Genomic DNA, 23,218 nt, shown 5'->3' on the forward strand with positions numbered 1-23,218 from the left:
CAGGGCCACGTTGTTCCCGGCTAGCTCCTGTGCCTTCCCCCGCCAGTCCAGGTGATGGCTTCTGTCCGTAGAAAGTGCTAGATGACAATTCCCCTGCTACTGGAGCTCGCAGGGCCCTGGGCTGGCCGCATGCGGTGGAGTCCTGGGTGGGCTCAGTCCAGAGCCAGGGGGGCAGAGGGCAATACTGGGCGCTGGTGTCCCCCCAAGGGGAAGGGCTGGGAGGGCCTGCGGGTGAGGGCAGGGGGTAGATCTCTAAATACACCCCGAAGTGGAAGTCAGAGGGAGGGCTGGCTCTTGTCAAAGGAACAAGGATTCACACAAGAAATACTGTCAGAATATTCTGTACCCCCTCACACACTGTTCCTCTATGAACTTTTGCTTTTCCCCACCCCCTGCCCCTCCCCCTCCCCACCCTGGCACATCAGGGCCTCGGTGGAGGCACAGAAAGAAGCAAATTACCCGTGACTCTCTCCAAGCAAGATCCATTATCAGGAACAGGTGCCCCTCGCAGCCGGGAGGGAGGAATTCTCTACGGAAGCACTGCCACGTGGCCCAAACTTCCCATTCCTTTCCACCGCGCAATCCGTTCTTCTCTGCCCTGCCCAGGGCTTTTCAACTACTTGTAACTGTATTGCCTGCTCCTTAACATTCTTTAAGGAGGACTGAGCACCACTTACCCTCTCCTGGGGCTTGGAGACCTGAGAAGGGAGGTCACGGTTTAGCCCTCGGGGCAAGGAGGTGTTTGGGGGTATTTGCCCTGATGCTAAGGGCCCCCAAGTCTGGGCTCCCTAAGGCCTGCCGGCTGCATGGGGACGTCTCCTCTCTCCCCGCTGTCTTCCACCACATCTTGGAAGCAAGATGCTTGAGCCTTCCAGGCTCATCTTTTTCTGCTTCTCCCTTGCGGACTAGAAGCCGCTATGTACGTGGGGTCCGTGCTCACCAGCACCCCACTCCAGACACTTGGGGCTTCCTGCCTCACACTCACCTAGCAGCCCGCATGCGGCGGGATTCGGTTCACCCCTCACCCAGCTGTGTGACTTTGGACAAATCATTTGACCTCTCCAAGACTCAGCTTCCCAGTCTATAAAATGGGATGATATTAGACTTCGCCTCTCAAGGCTGACATGTAATAAATAGCCAGAAAATCCAGTGTTGCGGCCACAATTTCCTATTCTCATCCTCACGGGAGCCGTCACCGAGAGTTTAAGCCTCTTTGAGGCATTTCTAAAAAGCCCATTTACCAGGCAGAGAGGGCTTTTTCATGATTTATTCTCCTAAGAACGACCAAGGACTTGTTCTCCCACCAGCTCTAACTCCGGGTCAGCTACCGTGTGTCATTTGTCCTGTTGTCCTGATGTCCCCAGCGTCCAGCACTGAGTGGCGTCCTCAGTAAATGCCCGATGGACAAATGAGAAAAAACGAGATCAGACGGGGACGCCCAGGCAAGACGCACAAAAAATTGTAAAAGAGACTCTGTGCTACGAGAGGACTCACCGAGAATAACTTTAATAATTTTTTCCTTGAGGAAGCTAACGGGGAGGAGGTGTGGCAAGGGACAGACGCCTAAGAAGAAGGGTTCAATGTACACGAGTGTGGTGACTTCGAACTTCCAAGGCAGCACCCCGGGTCGCACTAAGCAAGGCCGACCCCTCCCTGGGGTCAGACGCCCAGGTGGCCCTCTGGAGCCGGGCCGGAGGCCCGCTGGGAGGCGAGGAAAGGGTGTGGGTAGCGGGCTTGGAGGAGGGAGTGGACGGGTGAGGCGAGGCCCGGCCCGCCACAGTCCTGCCCCGGCCCCTGGGAGCTTGCCTCCCTGTGTCCGGGCCGGGCGAGGGGTTAATGCTATGGCCAGCGGGGAGGCCTGGCGGGCCCAGTGGGTTCTGCGGGCCTGGGCTCAGTGGGGCGGGTGGCGCCGCTCGGCCAGGCTCCCGCGGCCCAGCACCTCCCCGCTGAACTGGTAGGTGAGCTTCTTCTTGACCTTCTTGACCTCACCCGTCTTGCCGTAGTTGCGCAGGGCGCGGGCCATCTTCTGGTAGGTCATTTTCTTGCGGTTCCCCTTCTGGATGCCCCAGCGGTGGGCCAGCGCCTCCTTGTGCTTGGACGAGAACTGGAAGGTGCCCTTGTCCTTGTCCACCCACCAGATGCTGTCCTTCATGTCCCCGCTGCGCAGCAGGTCCAGCAGGAACTGGTAGAGGCGGATCTTCTTTTTGCTGCCTGCGGGCGGGAGGTGGTCAGCGTCCTTACCTCTCCCTGATGGGGACCCCCTGGGGGACGGTCACTGGGGAAGGACTGGGGGAAGGGGTGGTCTACGGGGACCCTGGCGTTCACACCCGCTCACACCCCTTCACACGCAACCCACAGAGGTACGGACGTGCATACACCTTCCCACGCCCCGTCACAGAGCTGTCTGTGCGTGTTTGTAACACACCCGTGCGCGTGTGCTCACCGACACACGAACGGGCACAGACGGTCACAGAGGCCACGCACACTTGGGCTGACGTTCCCACGCTCACAGATCCGGACACACACTCAGCTCTGTGGCATGACTTCTGTGGCCTTGGCTGGGGTGCAGGGGGCATGTAATGGCCAGGGTCGGGGCCGGGCCGGATGACTGGGCCTCCCTACCTGTTTCCCCATGCAGGAGGCCAGGCCCCGGCTCCAGGCCGTCGGCCTCCCCGTCAGACACCTCCAGCGGGGGGCTCTGCCTCTCGCCTTCCTCCTCATCCGAGCTGGGCTGGGCCGGGGACAGGGAGGGGTATGGGAGGCACATCCGGGGTAGGTAGGAGACCTGGAAAGGCAGGGAAAGAGGGTTGAGGTCAGTGAGGCCCAGTTCCCAGCTCAGGGCTGCTGGGTAGGGCCATCCTAGCAAGAGAAGAGGGAGTAAGGGGGGGTGAGGAGGACAGCAAGGGGCGAAGATCTGGGAGAAGGCTGGGGAAGTTGGAGGTCAGTCAGGCTACAGGGCTCAGGCAGGGTGAACTCCACACAGGGCGTGGGTTGAGGGGGGCCAGCGGTTGCTGGAATCCGGCCCACCCTGGGCCCCCTGGTTCATGGCTGCGTGGCCAGGGGAAAGGGCGCCCTTTCCCCAGATGCACAGCGGTGCCGTATGGCCTGGCATTCCTGGGGTCGGGGAGGCACGGCAGAGGGACCGACAGGTTGGGTTAGGGAGCGAATGGGGCTTCATAAGTGGGTGAGAAGAGAGGGAAGGGCCAGTGGAGGTCAGTGAGGGGTGGTAGAGGTTAACAGAGGTCACTGATGGGGATTAGGGTCCATGGGGCTGAGGAGGGTCAATAAAGGGGGTCAGCGGAGACAGGGAGGCCAGTGGAGGTCAGTGTCCAGCAACTCAGATACCGGGTCCATAAGGGGCCAGTGGATGGGGGGGTGCAGTGGGGGCCAGGGGGGCCACCGTGGTCAGGTGGACCAGCGGAGGGTGGGAACTATCGGGGCTCTGTCCATCGCCGGGCGAAGGCAGATAAGGGGTGTGGGGTCACGAGGTCAGTCGGAGGGTCAGGAGGCAGCCGTTGGGGCTCCGGCCGCCGTTGGCGCTGTGGGGCAGGAAGCCGAGTTGAGTAAGAGCCTGTGTCAGCTTCCTGTGAAGCGCCCGCCTCACCACAGCCCGGTCCCGCGGGCCCGGCGGCCGCACGCACCTGGTGGCCGATGCCCGCGTGGGTGGGCGCCATGGGGGTGTCGAGCACGTGCATCTGCTCCAGCTCCATGTGGCGGTAGAGCTGCTGCAGCTGGGGGGGCTGCACGCTCTGCAGCTCCGTGAAGTGGTTCTCGGCGAAGCTCTCGAACTCGCTGTGCACGTGGTGCGGGTGGAAGTCCCAGTAATGGTCTGCAGGGGCAGCCAGGCAGTGCGGGGTGAGCCCGGGTGCTCGGGCGGGAGCAGGTTGGCATACCTCTAAATGTCGCGAGGCCGGGCCGTGGGGGGCTGCGATCACAGACCCGGCTGGGCTCCGAGGGGACGTGCATGTCCCAACGCCCACCTCGTTAGCTCCCACCCCCATCTGCCAGATGAGAACACCGAGGCTCGGCCAGGCTGCAGAACATGCCTGCAGTTAGCGCCCCCGGCCGTGGCAGAGCCGAGACCCGTAGGTCTGAATCCTGGCTCTGCCAGTGCTCTCTGTGTGACCGCAGGCACATGCACGGACCTCTTCGGCCTCAGCGGACTCACTAACAAGATGGGGATAAGAGTTACTGGGAGGATACAAATGGTTCACATGGGTAAAAACTCCCAGCCCCAGAGGAGGCCCTCAGGGAATGCCGATCCGCCCTCCACTCCCCTGGAAACCACAGACTGGTTCCTGAGGCCACAGTCACACGCACACGGTCTTGTCACATGGCCAAGGTGTGATTGCGAAGTCACACGGCTGACATTCCTCACACACCAGAGCCTGTCCCGGCCCGGGGCGCTGCCCCTTCAAAGCCATGCCCCTGGGCGGCTGTCTCTGTCTCCCAGCCAGGCTGCCAGGACACGGGTTTTGCTGGAAACCCCCTCCTAGGTGCTTTCAGAGTCTGCGGTGGGGTGGATTCGAGTTTGGGGAACAGCCGCATGCCATCGGGAGCCCTGTCTTGGAACTAGGACATGGTTTCTCTGGACATCTTTTCCAGGAAAAAGACAAAACAAAAAACGTGCCACATGTCTGTGGAGTTCCTGGGGACAATCTGGGGTCCAAAAGAAGATGTGGTGATAAAGTGACAAGAGGGATTTTCTCATGTGACCCAAGAGGGAGCGTCCAAGATGGTAGGCCAAGCCAGCATCTCTGGGATGCTACATGGGGACCATCACCAGCCCCGTGGGTGTGTGTGTGGGTGTGTGTCTGTCTTTCTTTTTTTCTTTCACACAAGCATATACTCATTTACTCACACATCCCCAAAACAATGACATGTGTTTTTTTGGCTTTGGACTAGTTCTCAGAAGACTTGCTTTCTAATACTGCTCTGTGGTGGCTTTGCTGTGTGACCCTGGACAAGACATTTTGTCTCCCCGAGCCTCCAGTTCCCCAATCTAAAAGTCAGAGACCTGACCAGGTAGTTAACAGAGGTCCTGTCCACACATGAAATACCTGAACCCACAATCCAGCCAGCCCACACTCCCACCTCTACAAGGCTTCATGGCACAGAGGAGAGAAAATACATGATTTGAGAGTCAGGCAGAGCTGGGTTCAAATCCCACCTCTGCCATTTACCGCTATGTGCCATTGGGCAGGTCATTGCATGTCTGTAAGCCTCAGTTTCCTCATCTGTAAGATGGGGCTAATAATGACACCATCTCAGTCTTGTGCGGGTTGAACAAGTTAATGCCTGCAAAGTGCTTAGAATAGAACCTGGCGCAAAATTCCATTCAATGAACATTACCCATTATTAGTACTAATGTGTCATTCTAAAGAACCCAGATCAGCACTTGAGCAAATGGCAGATACCTTCATGCATGTTTATCTCCTCTTCCTCCCACTCCCTGCCACCTCGGTCAGTGGCCCAGAGAAATCGTTTTGGGGGCCTGGCTGTCACTTTCTCCCAGAGGCTAGAGTTGGGGCCTCAGCATTGCCCCATGAGGACAGTGACAGGTTTTGTTCTCCCCTTACTCGCAGTGCCAAACACAGTAGCCACTGAACGAACTTCCTGAACGAGCGAACAAATGAATGAATGAATAAATCCTAGCCTCCTGAGAACTCTCTCCGACTCTCCTCCACGAAATTATCTAAATCTGAAGGGAAAACAAACCAACACTTCGTTTGTACTTTCATCCTGCAGCGAGTTAACGGGACCCAGAGCCTTCCACCCGCCTGGGAGAGTTGGCTCTGTGCTTTAGAGACAGGCCATTTTGGGGGGCTCTGGGATTTGGTGAGCCAATCCGGGGTCCTCTTTAGGGGTAGATCCGCCCTCCGACCCCACTCCTGGCCCCTCCCATTTTCGCCTTGCCCACCCAGGTTGCGCTGTCCAGATCCTGACAGAATGCCTTATCCTGCCTACCAACCCCCTACCCTCAAACTCACTCCACTTCCAGGGTTTGGAGGACCCTGCATGTGTGCAGCACCCCCACTGTTCTCTTTCCCTCCTGCCCTACCCCCACCCGCTCTGTTCTAGCTCCACATGAGACCCCTGAGCTCACTCTAGCGGTCCCAGCCTGAGGCCAGCATTTCCTGTGGGGGTCTCAGGACACCTTCTGCAGAGTCGCTCTGGGGGCCCCCCTTGGAGACCCTGGGAATCACTGAGAGGGGACCTAAGAATTGGAGTTTAACAGGCCCTAAGGAGGTTCCTTTGCTCACTGAAACTCTGAAACTCTGCCCCAGGGTCCCCTGAAAGCTGCAAAGGGGACTCGAAGGTTTCAAAAGGCCCAACGGAAACCTCGCCTTCACCCTTGATTTGGGTGCTCAGGCAATTATGTAATAAACGCTGTCTGGTAGGCAGAAACGTTCCAAATATGGGGCCCTCTGAAGGGACGCAATACAAGGAATCCTTCAGAGTGCCAAAGTCAGCACTCCTGGGCTCTTTGGACCTCATTTCTAGAAGACTGTTGGCGAATACATTGCTTCACCCATCACTGGGTTCCCTGGGTCATCCCGCAATATGCCTCCTTAGCACGACGCTGCGCCTCAAAAGAATATAATGGCACGTGCATATCCGCAGTGAGCTCTGGACCCCCCTTTGCATAGCCTGTTAGGCCACCCAACACACAGGGGGCCTCCATCAACATTCGGTCAAACGATCAATAGAAGTTAGCTTTTAACGTGTATTTTTATGTCCCGGACACTATGCTGAGTACTCACACCACATTTCTCATTCCATCTCACCTTAGCTATGACAAGCTCTTTTGCACAGGAGGAAACTATGACTCGAAGATCTTAAGTCCCTTGTCCACAGGCAGGCATTGGTAAAATCACCTGTATCTACCTCCAGGGACTGAACTCCCACCATTACACCGTACGACTTCTGAGAGACAAGACCGTTAACGAAAGCTTTAATGAGGACCCATGGTGCCACTGACTTTGCTGCCTGCTTGTGTCCATCTGTTTGTCACCCAGTATTCGGCATCTGCCCTCCATCCATCCATCGCTCGGCCACCATCCACCCATCCATCACGTATCCATCAGCCAGCCAGTCAGCAATAACCCATTCATCCTGATCTCTCATTACCGCCTTCTAAACCAGCTCCCAATCTGGGACCAAAGTCCTACCCACCCGTCCCTATTCTTACTCAGTATTTCTGGTGTCCCTAATACTTGTAGGTCACCAGGACAAAAACAAAATCATATTCCAAACAACCCCACGCATACATAAAACTTAAGCCCTAAAGTGTCATTCAGCTGACCTTATCTTCTTGGAGCAGAAATCCCAGCCTTCAGCCCAGGGCTCCCCCCGGGGGAGAAGAAGTAAGATCAAGACAGAGAAGGAAGATGAGGAATTAAGAAGACAAGGGCTGAGAAAAAACTTTAGGAAATCAGAGACCACAGGACATGAGCTCCTGAAGCCTAGCCCATCGCTCAGATCAGGGAAACAGAGGTCCAGAGAGTGTGGAGCTCCAGGCTTCATCACACTTGTTAGTCTCTACCTTGTATCCTAATTAGTAAAGTTTTAGTTATTTCCCCTGTTAAAATAATAAATCTGGTAGGACTTGTGTTTTATTGATTCCACAGTACCTAGCAATGTGCCTGGTGTACGAGAGATGCTTTGTATATATTTATTAGTTGGATAGGTACGTGCGAGAGGGCTAGAGGGTTTGGCAGGTGAAGAGAAGGACCATTGGAAAGGTGAATGAGTGGATCATTAGATGGGCGTGTGAATACACTGGGGGATGGGCAGAGGGTCAGTGGTATGAAAGGATGAAAGATGGAAGGATGGTGAGGAGTCATGCTTTGGAATTCTAGTTCCTTCACCAATCCCCTCACAAAGAGCAAATCCTATCCCATCCCATTGCGATGGCTACTATCAAAAAACAGAAACTAACCAGTGTTGGTGAGGATGTGGAGAAATTGGAACCCTTCTGCACTGTGGGTGGGAATGTAAAATGGGGCAGCCACTGTGGAAAACAATATGGAGGTCTTCAAAAATTAAAAATAGAACCACCATTTTATATTATGAGTATTTTACCACAGTTTAAAATAATAAGAATTGGGGCACCTGGCTGGCTCAGTTGGTTAAGCGACTGCCTTTGGCTCGGGTCATGATCCCAGGGTCCTGGGATCAAGTCCTACAATGGGCTCCTTGCTCAGCGGGGGAGCCTGCTTCTCCCTCTCCCTCTGCCTGATGCACCCCTGCTTGTGCTCTCTCTCTTTGTCCAATAAATAAAATCTTTTTTTTAAAAAAAATAAGAAGAATAAATAGTAAATTTTATGAGCCCTACTTTCAAACTCTACCCTGGTCTGTCCACTCCTCTCTGTTTCTACTACTACCACCCTTGGCCAAGCCACTGTCATCTCTTGCCTGGATTATTCCAGGAGCCCCCTCCCAGTGCCTACGCCCTGTTCTTACCGTGGCCCCACTCTATCAATTTTCCCACAGCCGCCAGAGTGATTTTTTTAAAAAGCTTATTCAGTGGAACCACTGAGTTTTCAGAGAAGGTACTAAAAACTTCCAGAGACAAAACGAAACTAAACAAGCAGAAACACACACACACACACACAAAATAAGGTTACATTCAAAAAAGAGGACATAAAAAGGCATCCAACTTCAAAGAAAAAACTCTAGTAAGCAGAAGATAGAGAAATGCTTTCAAATGTCTAAGGGAAAATGTGGTTTTCAACCTAGATTTCTGTACACGGTCAAACTACTGTTAACCATGAAGACATGAGAACAAGCAAACAACAAAACACTACCTCCCACACACCCTCTCTTAGGACACTCCCATCCACATTACGTAGCACTCATCGTGTGCCAGGCACCATTCTAAGGATTTTATGTACAGTGACTCACTCAATCTTTAGAGCAATCCTGAGAAGGGGGTGCCATTATGAAGCTGAGACAGAGCAGTGAAATATCTTGCCCATGGTCACCGCAGAGAGTAACGGGACGATGGGGTGTGAACCTCAGCAGCCTGGCTCCAGAACGAGGGCTCTATCTCCTTGCTACCCGGCCCCACGTCCTCTTTCTCGGGGACGAGAAAGTACAGGTAATCAAAGTATACCACTTGGCTCAGCTGAGAAATCTTCACATGGTCATAATAATGGAAAATGCAGATATTGATTTTATAAGTTACTTAAGAGAAAGACAAATATTGTATGATCTTACTTATATGTGGAATCTAAAAAACAAAAATATCCCAAGCTTAGAGATGAGGAGATCAGATTTGTGGTTGCCAGAGGCTGGGGTCGGGGTCAGGGGAATTGGAGGAATGTGGTCAAAAGGGACAAACTGCGGTTATAAGTACTGGGGACACGATGTACAATGCGGTGACTGCAATTAACAATGCCGTATGGTGTATCTGAAAGCTGTCAACAGATTGACCCTCAAAGTTCTCTCTACAAGGAGAAAATCTTGTTTTGTATCTCTAGGAGGTAAAGGATATTAACTGAATTTACTGTGGTGACCATTTCACACTCTCTATGTACGTCAGGTCATTACGCCGTGCGCCTTAAACCTACACAGTGTCGTACGTCAGTTACGTCCATGAAACTGGAAAAAAGTTGTTGTATACTCGTTTTGGAATGTGTGAAGTGTGAGTGTGAGTGTGTGTGAGTGTGTATGTGTTCTGAATGGCTACAGGCAGAGTCTCATCTTCAATAGAACGAGACAGAACATTAGATAACATCTCAAATTGAAGATTCAAGCTAGATTCCTCTCCACCTAGCACAAAGAAGGTGCTCGGGAAATGCCCACGAATGAATAAATGGACAACGTTCTAAGTCTCCATTTCAAATCATCACGTGTATGTTGACTTAACATTGGACTAGGAAGACTGGAAAAATAGCTTTTCTCCGCCTCTGCTGTGCCGCGTATGTCACGGAGAAATGTCTATGGTAGGCTTGAGTAAAAAGAAGCCACTTGCAGAACAGCGTGATGCCGCAATTCATTTTGCGGGAATAGAATAGACACTTGCTCTTCTCTCCACCTAGACCATCTTTCTCCTTTGCGTGCACGGTCCTTACCACCTCAAGCCTCCTCAGAGGCCTTCCCTGACCACCCAAGGGAAGGCAGCCCCAACATCGGCAATCTGCATTACATGACGTTCCCTTTTATAGGACTTATTATTGTGTGTCTGCTCATGTGACTGTTTACCGGCCCCTCCCTCACCGGAATGGAAGCTCTCGGAGAGCCGTGGCCTTGTCTGACTCATCATGGACCCTCCAGTGTCTAGAACAGTGCCCGGCACCCAGCATGTAATCAGAAGCTATGTGGTGGGTGGCCAAGTGGGGGATGAGTGGGCATGTGGAAAGAAGATACATGTTGGGGGGCGCCTGGGTGGCACAGCGGTTAAAAGCGTCTGCCTTCGGCTCAGGGCGTGATCCCGGCATTCCGGGTTCGAGCCCCACGTCAGGCTCCTCCTCTATGAGCCTGCTCTTCCTCTCCCACTCCCCCTGCTTGTGTTCCCCTCTCTCACTGGCTGTCTCTATCTCTGTCAAATAAATAAATAAATAAATAATCTTAAAAAAAAAAAAAAGAAGATACATGTTGGAAGGATGAGTGGGCGGCTGCAAGGGTGGGAGGCTGGTTGGTTGCCTGTCACCTCAGTCAGTTGAACTGACGCAGTGGATCTGGTACAGAGCCCTCTGGGCTTCTCCCACTCTCCTAGCCGCTTCCTCTCTCCTCCCTGGGGGATGCCATTACGCAAACGTACTGGGCCCTGAAAGCTCCCTGGGCCCTGGACTCAGGACCTCGCACATCTCACGCCTGACCTCAGCAGATCGCCACAACGTGACGAGGTAAGTGTTTCCATGCTCTCACTTCCATATATGAGGGGCCAGGGGCTCGGAGAGGCTGTCATTTGCTGGCTCAAAGGTCACACACTGGTGAGTGACAGAGCCAGAACCAGCCCCAGGTCCAGCCCCAGCGCCTTTTTAGTAAGTTTCAGCCACCTGAAAACGTAGACACAGAGGACATGCAGGAAGTGGTGGGGCAACGTGGGGTGTCTCCACCCTTGAGTCTTCAGACAGTACCTTCCAAGAGGTATTAGGAAAGGACAGAACAGGGTGCCCGAATGGCTCAGTCCGTTAAGCGTCTGCCTTTGGCTCAGGTCAGGATCCCAGTGTCCTGCCCACATCGGCTCCCTGCTCAGCGGGGAGTCTGTTTCTCCCTCTCCCTCTACCCCTCCCCCCTGCACATGCTCTCTCTTGCGCGCGTGCGCTCTCTCTCTCTCAAATAAATAAATAAAATCTTAAAAAAAGAAAGAAATAAAGAAAGGACAGAACAGATGCACAGGTCAGCACAGATGGTCAGATTAGCAATGATGGGAGCAGGGGTGCAGGGAGTGGGAGTCGGGCCACCTGGGGACGCCAGAGGAGTCTCTGAAGCAATTGAGGAATGACCAAAACAGGTGCGTCTAATCAGGAGTCATTCCTAGAGCCCCAGCCCAGATACAAGGGACCTGCCTGGGCACTGGGCCAGGAAAGCACAGGCTTTCTCCAAAGTGCTCACTCCATCATCCCCAGCCCCCGGTCTAGCCGGTTTCTAGATGTATGCACACGCCCTCCTATTACAGGAGGGGAAACTGAGGCTGTAACAGGCCCAAAGGAAATGCCCCCAACACCAGTGAAACTGAGAGGAGGTTAGGCCAGAAGGGAAACGGGCAGTCCCAGGCAATGCTGAATTTGCGGGGACCTGGCTGTCCTGCTGCCCGGAGCCACCAGGGGGAGCCAGTCTTCAAGTGCGGAGGGACCTTCTCCGGTTCTGAACTGCTAGGTGCAAGGGTCACCAAGGGCTGCTCTCTAGGTCAGAGAGACCCGCCCTTGATCCTGGCTGGGGGCGCTGGGGAGAGAGATGGATGAGGGAGACTCTCTCTAAATTGTCCGGCTTTTCCCCAGGAAGGATGCATTGCTTGCAGAACCATAAATTAGCTTGAAAGGATGAAAAAGAAGAGCTTTAAAACCTTCCTAGCCCCGGGATTCTGAAAGAAGTCTCTGTGTCCCCACACGCGCGCTCGAGGCTCCTCCCCCACCTACTCCCTAGCGGTGGCTCCCAGGTATGGTCTTTATAATCGTTGCCAGCGCTGTGTTCCCAGTGCAACAGTTCGCAGGATCAGGCATCCAGATGTGAGCGTCCTCAGAGGGCCCCGCTGCAGGTGCCATGGGGGGGGGGGGATGGCCAGGCATGCGCCTGAGGAATGGAGCTACAGGTGGGGCTGGCCCCCAGGTGTGAAGCCTTCTCCCGCAGTGGCACCCAGCCTGCCTCTCCCTCCGGGGCTGCAGACACCCCCCATGTCCTCCGCCCAGACTTCAGAACTCCCGGAGAATCCCACAAGGAAGACCTATTCGCTAGGCCTTCTCAGTGTGCCTCAGGGGTGTCCCACCCATATACCAAGATACCCTTTGCGTGGCCTATCCCAGTGCACTGCCCAGGTCCCAGGCCCCTAGTGCGTGTCCCCGCCGGCCCTGAATGTGCTCCGGGGTGGAGGCTGGGCCTTGGGATGGGCAGTGAGACTCAGACGGAAGGACCCCTGGCTCATGCTCCAACCTCACTCCCACACCAGCAAACCGAGTTTGAGCCCCTGCGGAATGAGGGGCCCTCAGAGCCTTCCCCTTAATGAGCAGTTCTCAAATAGGGGGGATTCTGTCCCCCAGGGGACATTTGGCAACATGTCGAGACATTTTTGGTTGTCGTGACTGGAGGTATTTCCGGCATCTAATGGGTGGAAGCCAGGGATGCCGCAGGACATCCTACAATGTGCAGGGCAGGCCCCCACAGCAGAGAAATTCGCAAGAGAGGTTGAGAGCACAGCAGGGAGCAGGAGCTGCACCAATGTGGAATTCATGTTGGGTGAAGGGGGTGACAACGCCAGAGAGGAAGAAGGGGGTCTGGGGGAGCAGGAGAGGAAAGCAGGAGAGGCCCACCGGACTGGAGCAAACAGACTGGGGTCCCCTGACCAGCTGAGTGACCTTGTACAAGTCACTTCGTGCCCTGAGCCTCGGCTTCCTTGTTTGTGAAAAGACACACAGATTGGACCAGAAGATAAATGGGGACGAAGCTGACCTCGGGCCTTGGCCCACCACGATGCTCAGTGACCGCAGGCTGGGGCGTGGGGGGCGGGAGGGCCCAGGACTCACCGCTGTGGCTCTCTCCATCGCTGCTGAGATAGGGGTAATATTCGTGCGTTTGGCGCTGGTACAGGTCCGTGTCATAGGGAACCAGGTCTTCTGATGGCTGCTGAGAGAGGAGGCTGTCAGGACTCGATGGTGGCGGGAAAACCCCAGCCAGGTTGGCAGCCTCTGGAATGTTGGGGCCACACCACCCCCCCACACTGAGGGACGGCGTCAGGCCTACAGCCCTCTCTCTGCCTGGAACTGGGAGAGGCCACAGTGAGGACAGGGGGACCCAGGAGAGCAAGAGACTTGGCTCCTGCAGAAAGGGGCTCACAGGGACTCCAAAGGTCAGGGGTCAAAAGAGAACCCAGGCTGAGAGGAGAGCATGGCCTCCCTCCACCCCCTCCCCTACACGGCGGCTCCTCAAGCGTCACTCCCTCTCACACCTGCACCCCCAGTTCCCCGAACTCTCTCAAGTTCACACGGATACACCTACACCTCCAAACGTCCATTCCCCATGACACCCACACTCCCACACATGAACTCACACCCACATGCCTGCCCACACTCACTGTACGGGTCACTCACAGTCACACACGTGTGGTCACATGCACACACACCATTGTACGCTCACACTGTAGGCACCCTCGGCCACTTGAATGAACACACGTCTCCTCACACTTGCCTCAGGCACCTGTGTTTCAGGCTCATGGCCACTCATGTTCTGCTTGCACACCCATCCTCATGGCACACAAACGTGTCCTCCTGCCACTGTCACCACAGCCTTTCTCCAGGCCCAAGGCACGCTTGGGGCCCATGATGACCAATGGCCGCTCACACTCATGGGCTCTACTGTGTCACCAGGCAGGCTTGGGGGCCATGGGCCAGCCAGAGCCTTGGTCCTCTCACTCTCCCTCCTCCATCCTCCTTCTGACACACCCACTGGGACACTCCCTTCTCTTCCTCCCTTCCCTCTTGCCCTCACCTCTCATTCTCCCACCCACCCTGTCCTCCTCTCCCCCTCCTCCCACTCCACCCCTTACTCCTCCCTGTCCTCCACTCTTCTTCCTCCCCCTTCAGCCCCTCACTCCTCCCTCTCCTCCTCTCTACTCCTCCCCCTCCTCCCCTTTCAACCCCTCACTCCTCCCTGTCCTCCTCTCTACCCCTCCCCTCCACCCCCTCACTCCTCCCTGTCCTCCTCTCCCCTTCCTCCCCCTTCACCCCCTCACTCCACTCTCTCCTGTCCTCCTCTCCCCCTCTGCCCCCTCTAGACCCTCACTCTTCCCGTCCTCTTCTCTACTCTTCCCCGTCCTCCCCCTCCAACCCCTCACTCCTCCCTGTCCTCCTCTCCCCCTCCTTCTCCCTCCACCCCCTCACTCTTTCCTGTCCTCCTCTCCCCCTCCTCCCCCTCCACCCCTCACTCCTCCCTGTCCTGGTGCAGGCACAGGGACAGCACACCCAGTCTTCACAACAGTCATCAGGCCTCTCCCCACCCCCGCAGTGTGTGCCCAGTGATTGCACAACAGCTACTCCGGCCCTCAGGCTTGGGTGGGGGTGCCAGGGTGCCTTGGGAGCCCACCTTCCCAGGAGTAGCCCTAAGGGGTTGGGTGTAGCAGCCCAAGAAGATGTGTCTCCTGCCTAGCTGCGTCTGGAGTCCAGGGAATGAAAGGTCAAGCGTCAGAGACAATGTGTTCAAGCTTGTGGGCCTGTGGTTTTCTTAAGGCAGACTTGGCTCTTCCTGGGACCACCTCCATCCCCTCCCTGCCTGCCCCCTGCCCCACCTTCTTCGTGGTGGACCGGGAGGGCGGGACAAGGCTCCGTCTGGAGCGCTGGAGGGAGCTGTCTGCGTCCAGCCAGTGAGAAGGCCGGGAGCCCAGCCCTGGGTCTCCAGCGTGCAGCCCCGCAGCAGGATGTCAGGCCTGGGGAGCCTCTCGGGGCTCTGAGGCCTGGCTGGGGTGGGGCGGGGGAAGGGAGCTGCCTCCAGGCCGGGAAAGCTGAGTCAGGTGGGCAGGCCCTGCCAAACCCTTCCCGGCTCCCCCAGGGCTCCCCACCCCGGCCAAGTGGGGATGGGGGTGGGAAAGAGAGAGGGAGGGGTCCTCTCTGAGGGGCCCAGGTCTGCACCTGCCTGAGGCTGCAACTGTCACGGAGAGCAGGGGCAGTGGGGCTCTGTCCCCGCCTGCTGCCCTTCCCCGCCAGGGCTCCCCTGGGACTCCTGCTGCTTCACCTCCAGCCCTGGTCCTCGTCCCACCCTCAGCCCCTGCCCTCACTCCAGCCTCCTCTCTACGGGCTCCTACCCCAGCGCCCTTGAGCTCAGCCCAAGCTGGGCCCAGCTCCAGCCCTGCCCTCCCCTCCCTGCCCCATGGCCCATGGCCCAACTGCCCCGCTGGTCTCTGCTCTACTTCTTGCTGCCGCCCAGCCCCTGGGGACCTGCCAGCCCCAGACCCAGACCCTTGGGTCAACAACCATGTCCCCCGTGCCGGTCCCCAGACCAGGCACTGGGGACCCAGACATAAACCAGCCTCCATCTCCAGGAGCACCCGGGCCATGGGTGAGACCTCTGGCCTATTGCCTCCTGCCCTCAAGCCTTTACTGTCCGGGGCCCCCGCTTCCCCCCACACCAGTCTCCCCATCTCCTCTTCCACCACGTCTCAGCCGCCGCGCTCACCATCCTCAGCCCAGCACCCTGCCCAGGAGCTCGGCCTGCCACCCGAGCCCCATCTATAAATAACCCTTCAGGCCCCACCGATCACAGCCCCACCATGGGCCCAGCCCTCAGCCCGCCAGGGCATGCTCCGAGGAAGCCAATGGCCCTCTCGCTGGGTCTCAGGCCAGGAGCTCCAGGGAGGAAACACCAACTTCCCACTGATAGCAAGCCCAGGAGGGCAGCTGGCTGGCTGGCGGGGTGGTGGGCAGCCGGACGGTCGTCTGAGGGCCGCGGGTCAGGCTAGTAGAGGAGTCCCGGTACTCACAGGGGGGACGAGGGGAAACCCTTCCATTTTGCACGCCTGTAACATCCAGCCGAGCTCCGAGCCGGTCAGGTCCCCTGCCTCGGTGGGGGCCAGTGCGGAGCCCCTCAGGATGGGGCGCCCCGTCAGGGGCTGGACGAACTCAGGGCGGGCGCAGGGCTCAGGCCTGCCCCCTGAGCTACAGGAGCCCTGGGTGAGCCCCCTCCCTTGACATTGCAGGGCCAGCGCAAGTTCCTGATTTTATCGAAGGGCCTGCCACTGGGAGATAGTCCCCTTGGGGTGACATCACCGCCCCAGCCCGTTTGCATAAATCTCTTGCACTACATACAGGAAGTCTCAGGCCCGGCTGGGGCAGGTGGTGCTCCAAGGGGCTGGCCTGGGAGGCCATGGGGGCCAGGCCCCCTGCCCAGAGGAAGCTGGAGCTGTGAGGGGCGGTCTTGGAGGCTGGGGTAGGGAGAAAGAGTGGGACGGAAGAAGGCTAGCTCTACCACAGGGAGGCCATTGCTGCCCCCCGGCCCTGCTGTGGCCCCCTAAGCCCACAAATGCCCACCGCTCTTGAGATCCCCGTGTGGCCAACAGTCACTTGCTTGGGGGCAGAGCTAGTAGGGGCGGCCTCTCGGGACCTTCACTTTCTGGGGTCAGCCTGGCTGGCTGAGAGCTCTGATCTAGCAGAGTACCAGGCCTGGCTCTTCTGGGTCCTGGGTACCCCGACACTTACGTTCTATCCAGCCTGGGGCTCAGCACAGTGCCACCTTCCCCTCCCTCTGGGTTCCTTCACAGCAGCGTCCCTTTCCCCTGAGGAAGGTCCTGGGCTCTTACACCCTCCCCTCCCAGTTTGCCGAGTACCACTGCTTCTTCCAAATCCCCAGGGGCTCTATTTCCAACCCAGATTTCCCAGTTTCCCCACCACTTACCAATGCCCGAATATCAATCTAGACTTCCTAGTTTACAAACATTTCTTGTCAGTCCATCCATTCATTTTACTACCCATTTTTTATCCATCCACCTATTCACCCAACAAGCCAACCATACATTCATTTATTTATCAGTTTATTTAGCTGTCCACTCATTCATCCCTTTATCTGTCCGTCCATCCATCCATCCACTCATCTGTTTATGTACCTGTCCATCTAGCCATCGATATGCTTGTATATTATCCCATCCATCTGTTATTGATCCATCACTTTATATTTTCATCTGTTTACCCGCTGTATATCCAGTTCTCAATCTGTTCATCCATTGGCTCATCTATCCATCCACCCATCCACCCAACCACCCATCCACCCATCCATCCACCCACCCATCCATCTACCCACCCACCCATCCACCCATCCATCCATCCATCCACCCAACCACCCATCCACCCAACCACCCATCCACCCATCCATCCACCCATCTATCCATCCATCCATCCATCCATCCATCCATCCATCCACCCAACTACCCATCCACCCATCCATCCACCCACCCATCCATCTACCCACCCACCCATCCATCCATCCATCCATCCACCCATCCACCTATCCATCCACCCATCTATTCATTCATCCATCTCTGCATCTTGCCAATATTAACTGAGCCCCAGGCCATATGCTGAGTGTTGGGAAAATAGATAAGTATTGGACAAGATCCCTTCCTTCGGAGAGCTCCTGATCCAGTCGGGAAGACAGGGATGAATAGAGACATTATTTGATCCATTGATCTCTGGTGAATCCACTCCTCTGCGGAAGAACTACTTGAGCACTCAGTTTCCTTCCGTGTGTAGTCTAACTCTTTGTTCTACACCCCCTTCCCGCTCAGCTAGCCTGCCTCCTTCCCGTCCGTGGAATCCCAGGCCCCCAAGTGCTTCTCCACTGGCAGCAAAGACCAGGGATTGGCAGGGTCTGGGTTCACTGTCAGATCTATTTCACTTCCATCTTCACTGATTTTTTGCATCCGCACTTGGGACTCTCCAAGAGGCCCAGGTCACAAGTCTTCAGGACTCCCTAGGAACCTGACCAATGCCCCTCCCCAAGGGTAGGGGAGAGGCGGCTGACTTGGCATCAGTTCCATCCCTGCTCCCCACTTCCCCATCAAGAAGGCCATGTCCCAGCTGACTGCATGTGTGTGGGGTAGGTCTACTTCATGAGACCCAGGTCCTGCTTGATGTGTTCGTTCATTCATTCATTCATTCAGTCAGTCAGTCAGTCAGTCAGTCCTGTCTTGGTTTAGTTTGTTCATATGCTTATTTATCTATTAATTCATTCATTTAATCACTAACTTTTTATTGAAGGTCTTCCATGGGCCGGGCCTGGTAAGGGGACACAAATAGGAATGAGGCATGTCCTGGGACCCCAGGAATTCCCGGGCCTGCAAAGAGAACACACATGTAAACAGACAGTATGGTCTCCGAGGAGGTGAGGGAACAAGAGAGAGGTGCTAGGTGCACAGGGGGACAATTCATTCGGTCGGGTCCGCAGCAGGAAAACACGCAAGGAAAAGGGAACATCTGGCTGAGAAAGCAGCCTGAGCAAAGGCAAGAAGGTGCAAGAAAACAAGGGAACAGGGAGCCCCCATCCTGTGACAAGAAACAGGACAAGACATGAAAGCAAAGAGCTTTGAAGATCCGGCCAAGGAGGCTGGGTGGAGCCCGCGCCAAGGGTAAGCAGGGAGGGTGGTTCTCAGCTCCGTGGGTGCAGGCAGCACACCCCGTCAGCTACCTGTTCCTGCCGCCTAAGTCTCCAGGGGCCCCAGCGAAAGAAAGAGATTCTATTATCCCAAATCTGGCCAAGCCCAAGGGACCTGGATCTGGAAGCCCCCAAATAAGATCCAGGGCTGCCCATCTCTAAACGTGGGCGGAATGACTCTCCCGCTCTGTGCAGTAAGTACGAGTATCCGTGGCCATCCACACAGCATCAAGCGCTCCCTACCCTTCCTTCCACTTCCCTTCCTCCCAAAATGCACGGGGTGGAGGGGGGGGCTCTTCCCGATTCCTTACACCCCCAGGGACCCACCACTGTTATTCGAAGCCTTTGGAATCCTAGCACCCAGATTCTGAGCAATTCAGAGCAGCAGGAAGGGTCTGATAATCTGATAACCCACCACCCAGAGCTAAGAGCTCTGAAAGTGGGGGGAAGGGGGGCCGGGCAATACTTTCCTGAGTGCCCAGCACTGTCCTGGGTGCTTCTACCCTCGTGATCTCACGTAACCAAGACAACCATCTGTTAAACTGAGGCCCAAGAGGTCAGTGATTTGCCCAGAGTCAAGTGTGTGCGTGGAGAGCTGGGGCATCAGATCTACCTTCTGGGTCCTTATGGAGAGGGAAGAAAGCAGAAGAAAGAAGGAAAAGGACTGAGAAGCCAAGCACAGAGAGGGCAAGGTGGATGGAGGCGGTGTGTGGGGGATTGGAGAGGAAGAGAAAGAGAAAAAAAAAAGTGGGAGAAAGAGTCAAGGAAGGGAGCAGAGAGAGGTGATAGAAGAAAATAAGCAAGGATGGTGGGGGAAGAGGAGGGCAAAGGGGAGGGAGAGAGAAGCCAGGGCAGCCTCCTCCCTCTGCAGCGGAGGACGGGAGATCAGAGAGGGTCCATCAGTAAGAAACGAATTGGAAACAAAAAATCTTGGGAGCTCCAGGGACTGAGAGGCAAAAAACCATTTGTTGAAATTATTTTATTTTTATTTTTTGAATAGGTAACATATGCATATGGTAGAGAACTCAACGGCATGAAAAGGGAAACGACCGCCCGGTTCCCCTTCCACGGGCTCCCTCCCCATTACCCACTTCTTGTGCATTTTTCTAGAGAAGTCTAGCAGACTTGAAAATAAAGGCAAATACATTATTTTTTAAATTTTACACAGAAGGTAGCATACCAAACACATTGCACTTCCCTCTGGTTCTATTTTTCCCTTAAATCTCTCCCATGCCCAGACATAGAGAGCTGTCTGGTTCTTTTTAACAACTGTATGGTATTCCACTGTTTGAATGGACTATTTTTAAAGTAGGCTCTACCCCTGACATGGGTCTTGAACTCATGATCCCGAGATCAAGAGTGCCATGCTCCACTGACCGAGCCAGCCAGGTGCCCCTAGACAGTGATATTTATAAATCATGAGAGGCCTCATTCATATAAAAGAGTGCACGAAACATTTCTGTAGAGTTTAAGGAGTAATTATAAAGCTAACCCTTGGGGTCCCTGGGTGGCTCAGTTGGTTAAGCATCTGACTGACTCTTGATTTCAGCTCAGGTCTTAGTTTCAGGGTCGTGAGTTCAAGCCCTCATTGGGCTCTACGCTGGGTGTGGAACTGATTAAAAAAAAAAAAAAAGCTAACACTTCTGTAACCACCATCCAGGTCAAGAAATAAAAGATATCCATGGGGCGCCTGGGTGGCACAGCGGTTAAGCGTCTGCCTTCAGCTCAGGGTGTGATCCCGGCGTTATGGGATCGAGCCCCACATCAGGCTCCTCCGTTATGAGCCTGCTGCTTCCTCTCCCACTCCCCCTGCTTGTGTTCCCTCTCTCGCTGGCTGTCTCTCTGTCAAATAAATAAATAAAATCTTAAAAAAAAAAAAAAGAAATAAAAGATATCCAGCATTCCAGAAGCGTCCCCCAAATGTCCGCTTTCAGATCTCTCCCTCTCTCTAGAAATAACACTATCCTCACTTTTTCAGTCATTATTTCCTGTATTTTCCTTATAGTTTTACCACTTATGTAAACATCTGTAGAGTTGGTTTTTATTATAACAGATTTTAATTGCATATAAAAAGAATCATGGTGTAAATATTCTTTTGGGTCCTACTTCTTTTTCCCATCATCTGGTTGCTACATATATGTGCCTGTGGTCCATTTTCAATGCTGTATTTCATCCCATTGTCTAAAAATCTATTTATTTAAACCGTCTCAGGGATGGACACTCAGGTTGTTTCCAGTCTTTTGCTATTACAAATCATAATACAATCAATAAAATTTACTAGTTTACACATATGCAAGTGTATGTCTAGGAGAAATTCACCAAAAGTTGAAATGCTGGGTTAAAGGCAGTATTTTTTTTTTTTTTTTTTTTTTTTTTTTAGGGAAGCTAGAGGGGAATATAGGGTAGATTTGAATTACATGTTTCCTGGGCTGGATGGACTTGTAATGTTGGCTCAGGATGTCTCTTCTCATGCTTTTATGTTTGCTTGTCTCTAAAAAAAGCACCCTTCAACAGCGAATAACAAAACATATTTTTCTGCTTTAAATGAAAACAATGTAGGGGACAGACCTATTCCTCTGGAAGTAAATGTTTGAAGGAAAATTAAAATGCTATAAATTCTCTTTTTTCTATATTTAATTTTTCAAGGTTAATTTTGACAGTTAAGAGATTGGTACTGGAGGGGCGCCTGGTGGCTCCGTTGGTTAAGTGTCTGACTTCAGCTCGCGTCATGATCTGGGGGTCCTAGGGATCGAGGCCCGTGTTGGGCTCAGAGCTCAGTGGGAAGTCTGTTTCTCCCTCTGCCTCTGCCCCCTCAGCCCTGCTCGTTCTCTCCCTCTCTGTCTCTCTCTCAAATAAATGGATAGACTCTTTATTTTTTTTTAAGATTTTATTTATTTATTTGACAGAGAGAGACAGCCAGCAAGAGAGGGAACACAAGCAGGGGGAGTGGGAGAGGAAGAAGCAGGCTCCCAGTGGAGGAGCCTGATGTGGGGCTCGATCCCAGAATGCCAGGATCACGCCCTGAGCCGAAGGCAGACGCTTAACGACTGAGCCACCCAGGCACCCCAAATGGATAGACTCTTTAAAGAAAAAAATCATTTAATTAAAAAAGATTTTTTTAAAGAGACTGATACTGGAAAGTCACCACAACTAAATAGAGGCTGAGTGAAAAACCCTTGTGACCTCCCTAGAGACACTAATAAATAGTGTCAGAAGTTACCTAAAATTAGGGAGACTGGGTGGCTCCGTAGGTTAAGCGTCTGCCTTCAGCTCAGGTCATGATCCCAGGGTCCTAGGACCGAGCCCCGCATGGAGCCCCGCATGGAACCCAGCATTGGGCTCCCTGCTCAGCAAGGACCCTGCTTCTCCCTCTCCCTCAGCCTGCCGCTCCCCCTGATTGTGCTCACTCTCTCTGTGTCAAATAAATAAACAAAAATCTTTTAAAAAACTTTTTAAAAGAAATTACCTAAAATTGAAATTAAAAGCCCTTAAATTATAAGTAGTGTTGAAAATGTTATCTCTGAGGTATCTCTGTGGCTCAGATGGTTGGGCGTCTGCCTTCGGCTCTGGTCATGATCTTCAGGTCCTGGAATCGAGTCCCATGTCGGGCTCCCAGCTCAGCAGGGAGTCTGCTTCTCCCTCTCCATCTGCCTCTCCCCCTGCTTGTGCTCTCTCTGCCTCTCTCTCTCTCAAATGAATAAATAAAATCTTAAAAAAAAATATCTCTCATACCTTAACTCATTAGAAGAAAGACCAGATAATCTATTTGGATTTTATAACGTAGATGCACAAGAATTTTTGACTCCCTTCTTTGATGTCAAAGGAGATGTATTTTTTCTTGACTTATAATTGACTCACACTATTATATTAGTTTTAGTTGTACTGCATTTTAAATCTTGAGATAGACATATTGTCGTACTGCCCTTGATCAAAGTTGTACCAACTGACTCTCCTACCAGCAGCATGTGACACTGCTGTTTCCCCACTCCACTGGACAAGTAGGCAGCCCTGTGGAGTGACAGGGAGGCTGGGGAGGCCTGGGTAGTGGACAGCCAGGCAGCCCTTTGCCCTCACTGGCCTGGGCGGCTGTTGAGGGGGTAGGCTGGGCACTATTGCAATCTCAGGGTAAACAGGCAACAGGAAACGTGGGTGCTGTGTCCTAGAAGCTGAGTCCACAGAGGAGGACACGACCCCTGACCTCGCAGACCCCTTAACCTCAGCCCCAAAGAACTCTAAGAGAAGGGAATGGCACCCCCTCTCTGCTTTCCCAGCAACTGGTCCCTATGGGGGGTGACAGAGTCTGTGGGAAAACTCAGGCCTCAGACCCACAGCTGGGAAAGTTGACCAAAAAGAGCCGAGCCCATGTACAGAAATGGCCGTCTTGCAACTTCCTCTCACAGTTGAGACACTGGGAGAGGCT

At 54.1% G+C, this 23,218-nt stretch overlaps 1 protein-coding gene across 2 annotated transcripts; it reads right to left on the reverse strand.

The window, feature by feature from the left end:
• Positions 1-1,490: 1,490 nt before the first annotated feature.
• Positions 1,491-16,377, reverse strand: SPI1 (Spi-1 proto-oncogene). 2 transcript variants are annotated; one of them, XM_045786623.2, is made up of 5 exons: positions 16,136-16,377; positions 13,191-13,290; positions 3,642-3,829; positions 2,623-2,785; positions 1,491-2,211 (listed from the first exon to the last, which is right to left on the reverse strand). In XM_045786623.2, the coding sequence occupies exons 1-5, from the start codon at positions 16,178-16,180 to the stop codon at positions 1,892-1,894; spliced, it is 816 nt and encodes a 271-aa protein (XP_045642579.1). In that variant the 5' UTR covers positions 16,181-16,377; the 3' UTR covers positions 1,491-1,891. The 2 variants fall into 2 exon arrangements, with proteins under 2 accessions (XP_045642579.1, XP_045642580.1); XM_045786624.2 differs by having other exon boundaries at positions 13,191-13,287; positions 16,136-16,376.
• Positions 16,378-23,218: the final 6,841 nt, after the last annotated feature.

The sequence above is a fragment of the Ursus americanus genome, chromosome 24, assembly GCF_024610735.1.
Source record: "Ursus americanus isolate L20-20 chromosome 24, mUrsAme1.1.p, whole genome shotgun sequence".
NCBI classification, from domain to species: domain Eukaryota; kingdom Metazoa; phylum Chordata; class Mammalia; order Carnivora; family Ursidae; genus Ursus; species Ursus americanus.

What these genes read in the sequence shown, in the direction of transcription:
- SPI1 (XM_045786623.2), bottom strand. Translation starts at nt 16,180, where the DNA reads ATGTTACAGGCGTGCAAAATGGAAGGGTTTCCCCTCGTCCCCCCT. An exon ending in GGTTTCCCCTCGTCCCCCCT is followed by an intron (nt 13,291 to 16,135) that starts GTGAGTACCGGG and finishes CTCCTCTCTCAG; the next exon opens with CAGCCATCAGAAGACCTGGT. An exon ending in ACGCGGGCATCGGCCACCAG is followed by an intron (nt 2,786 to 3,641) that starts GTGCGTGCGGCC and finishes CTGCCTTTCCAG; the next exon opens with GTCTCCTACCTACCCCGGAT.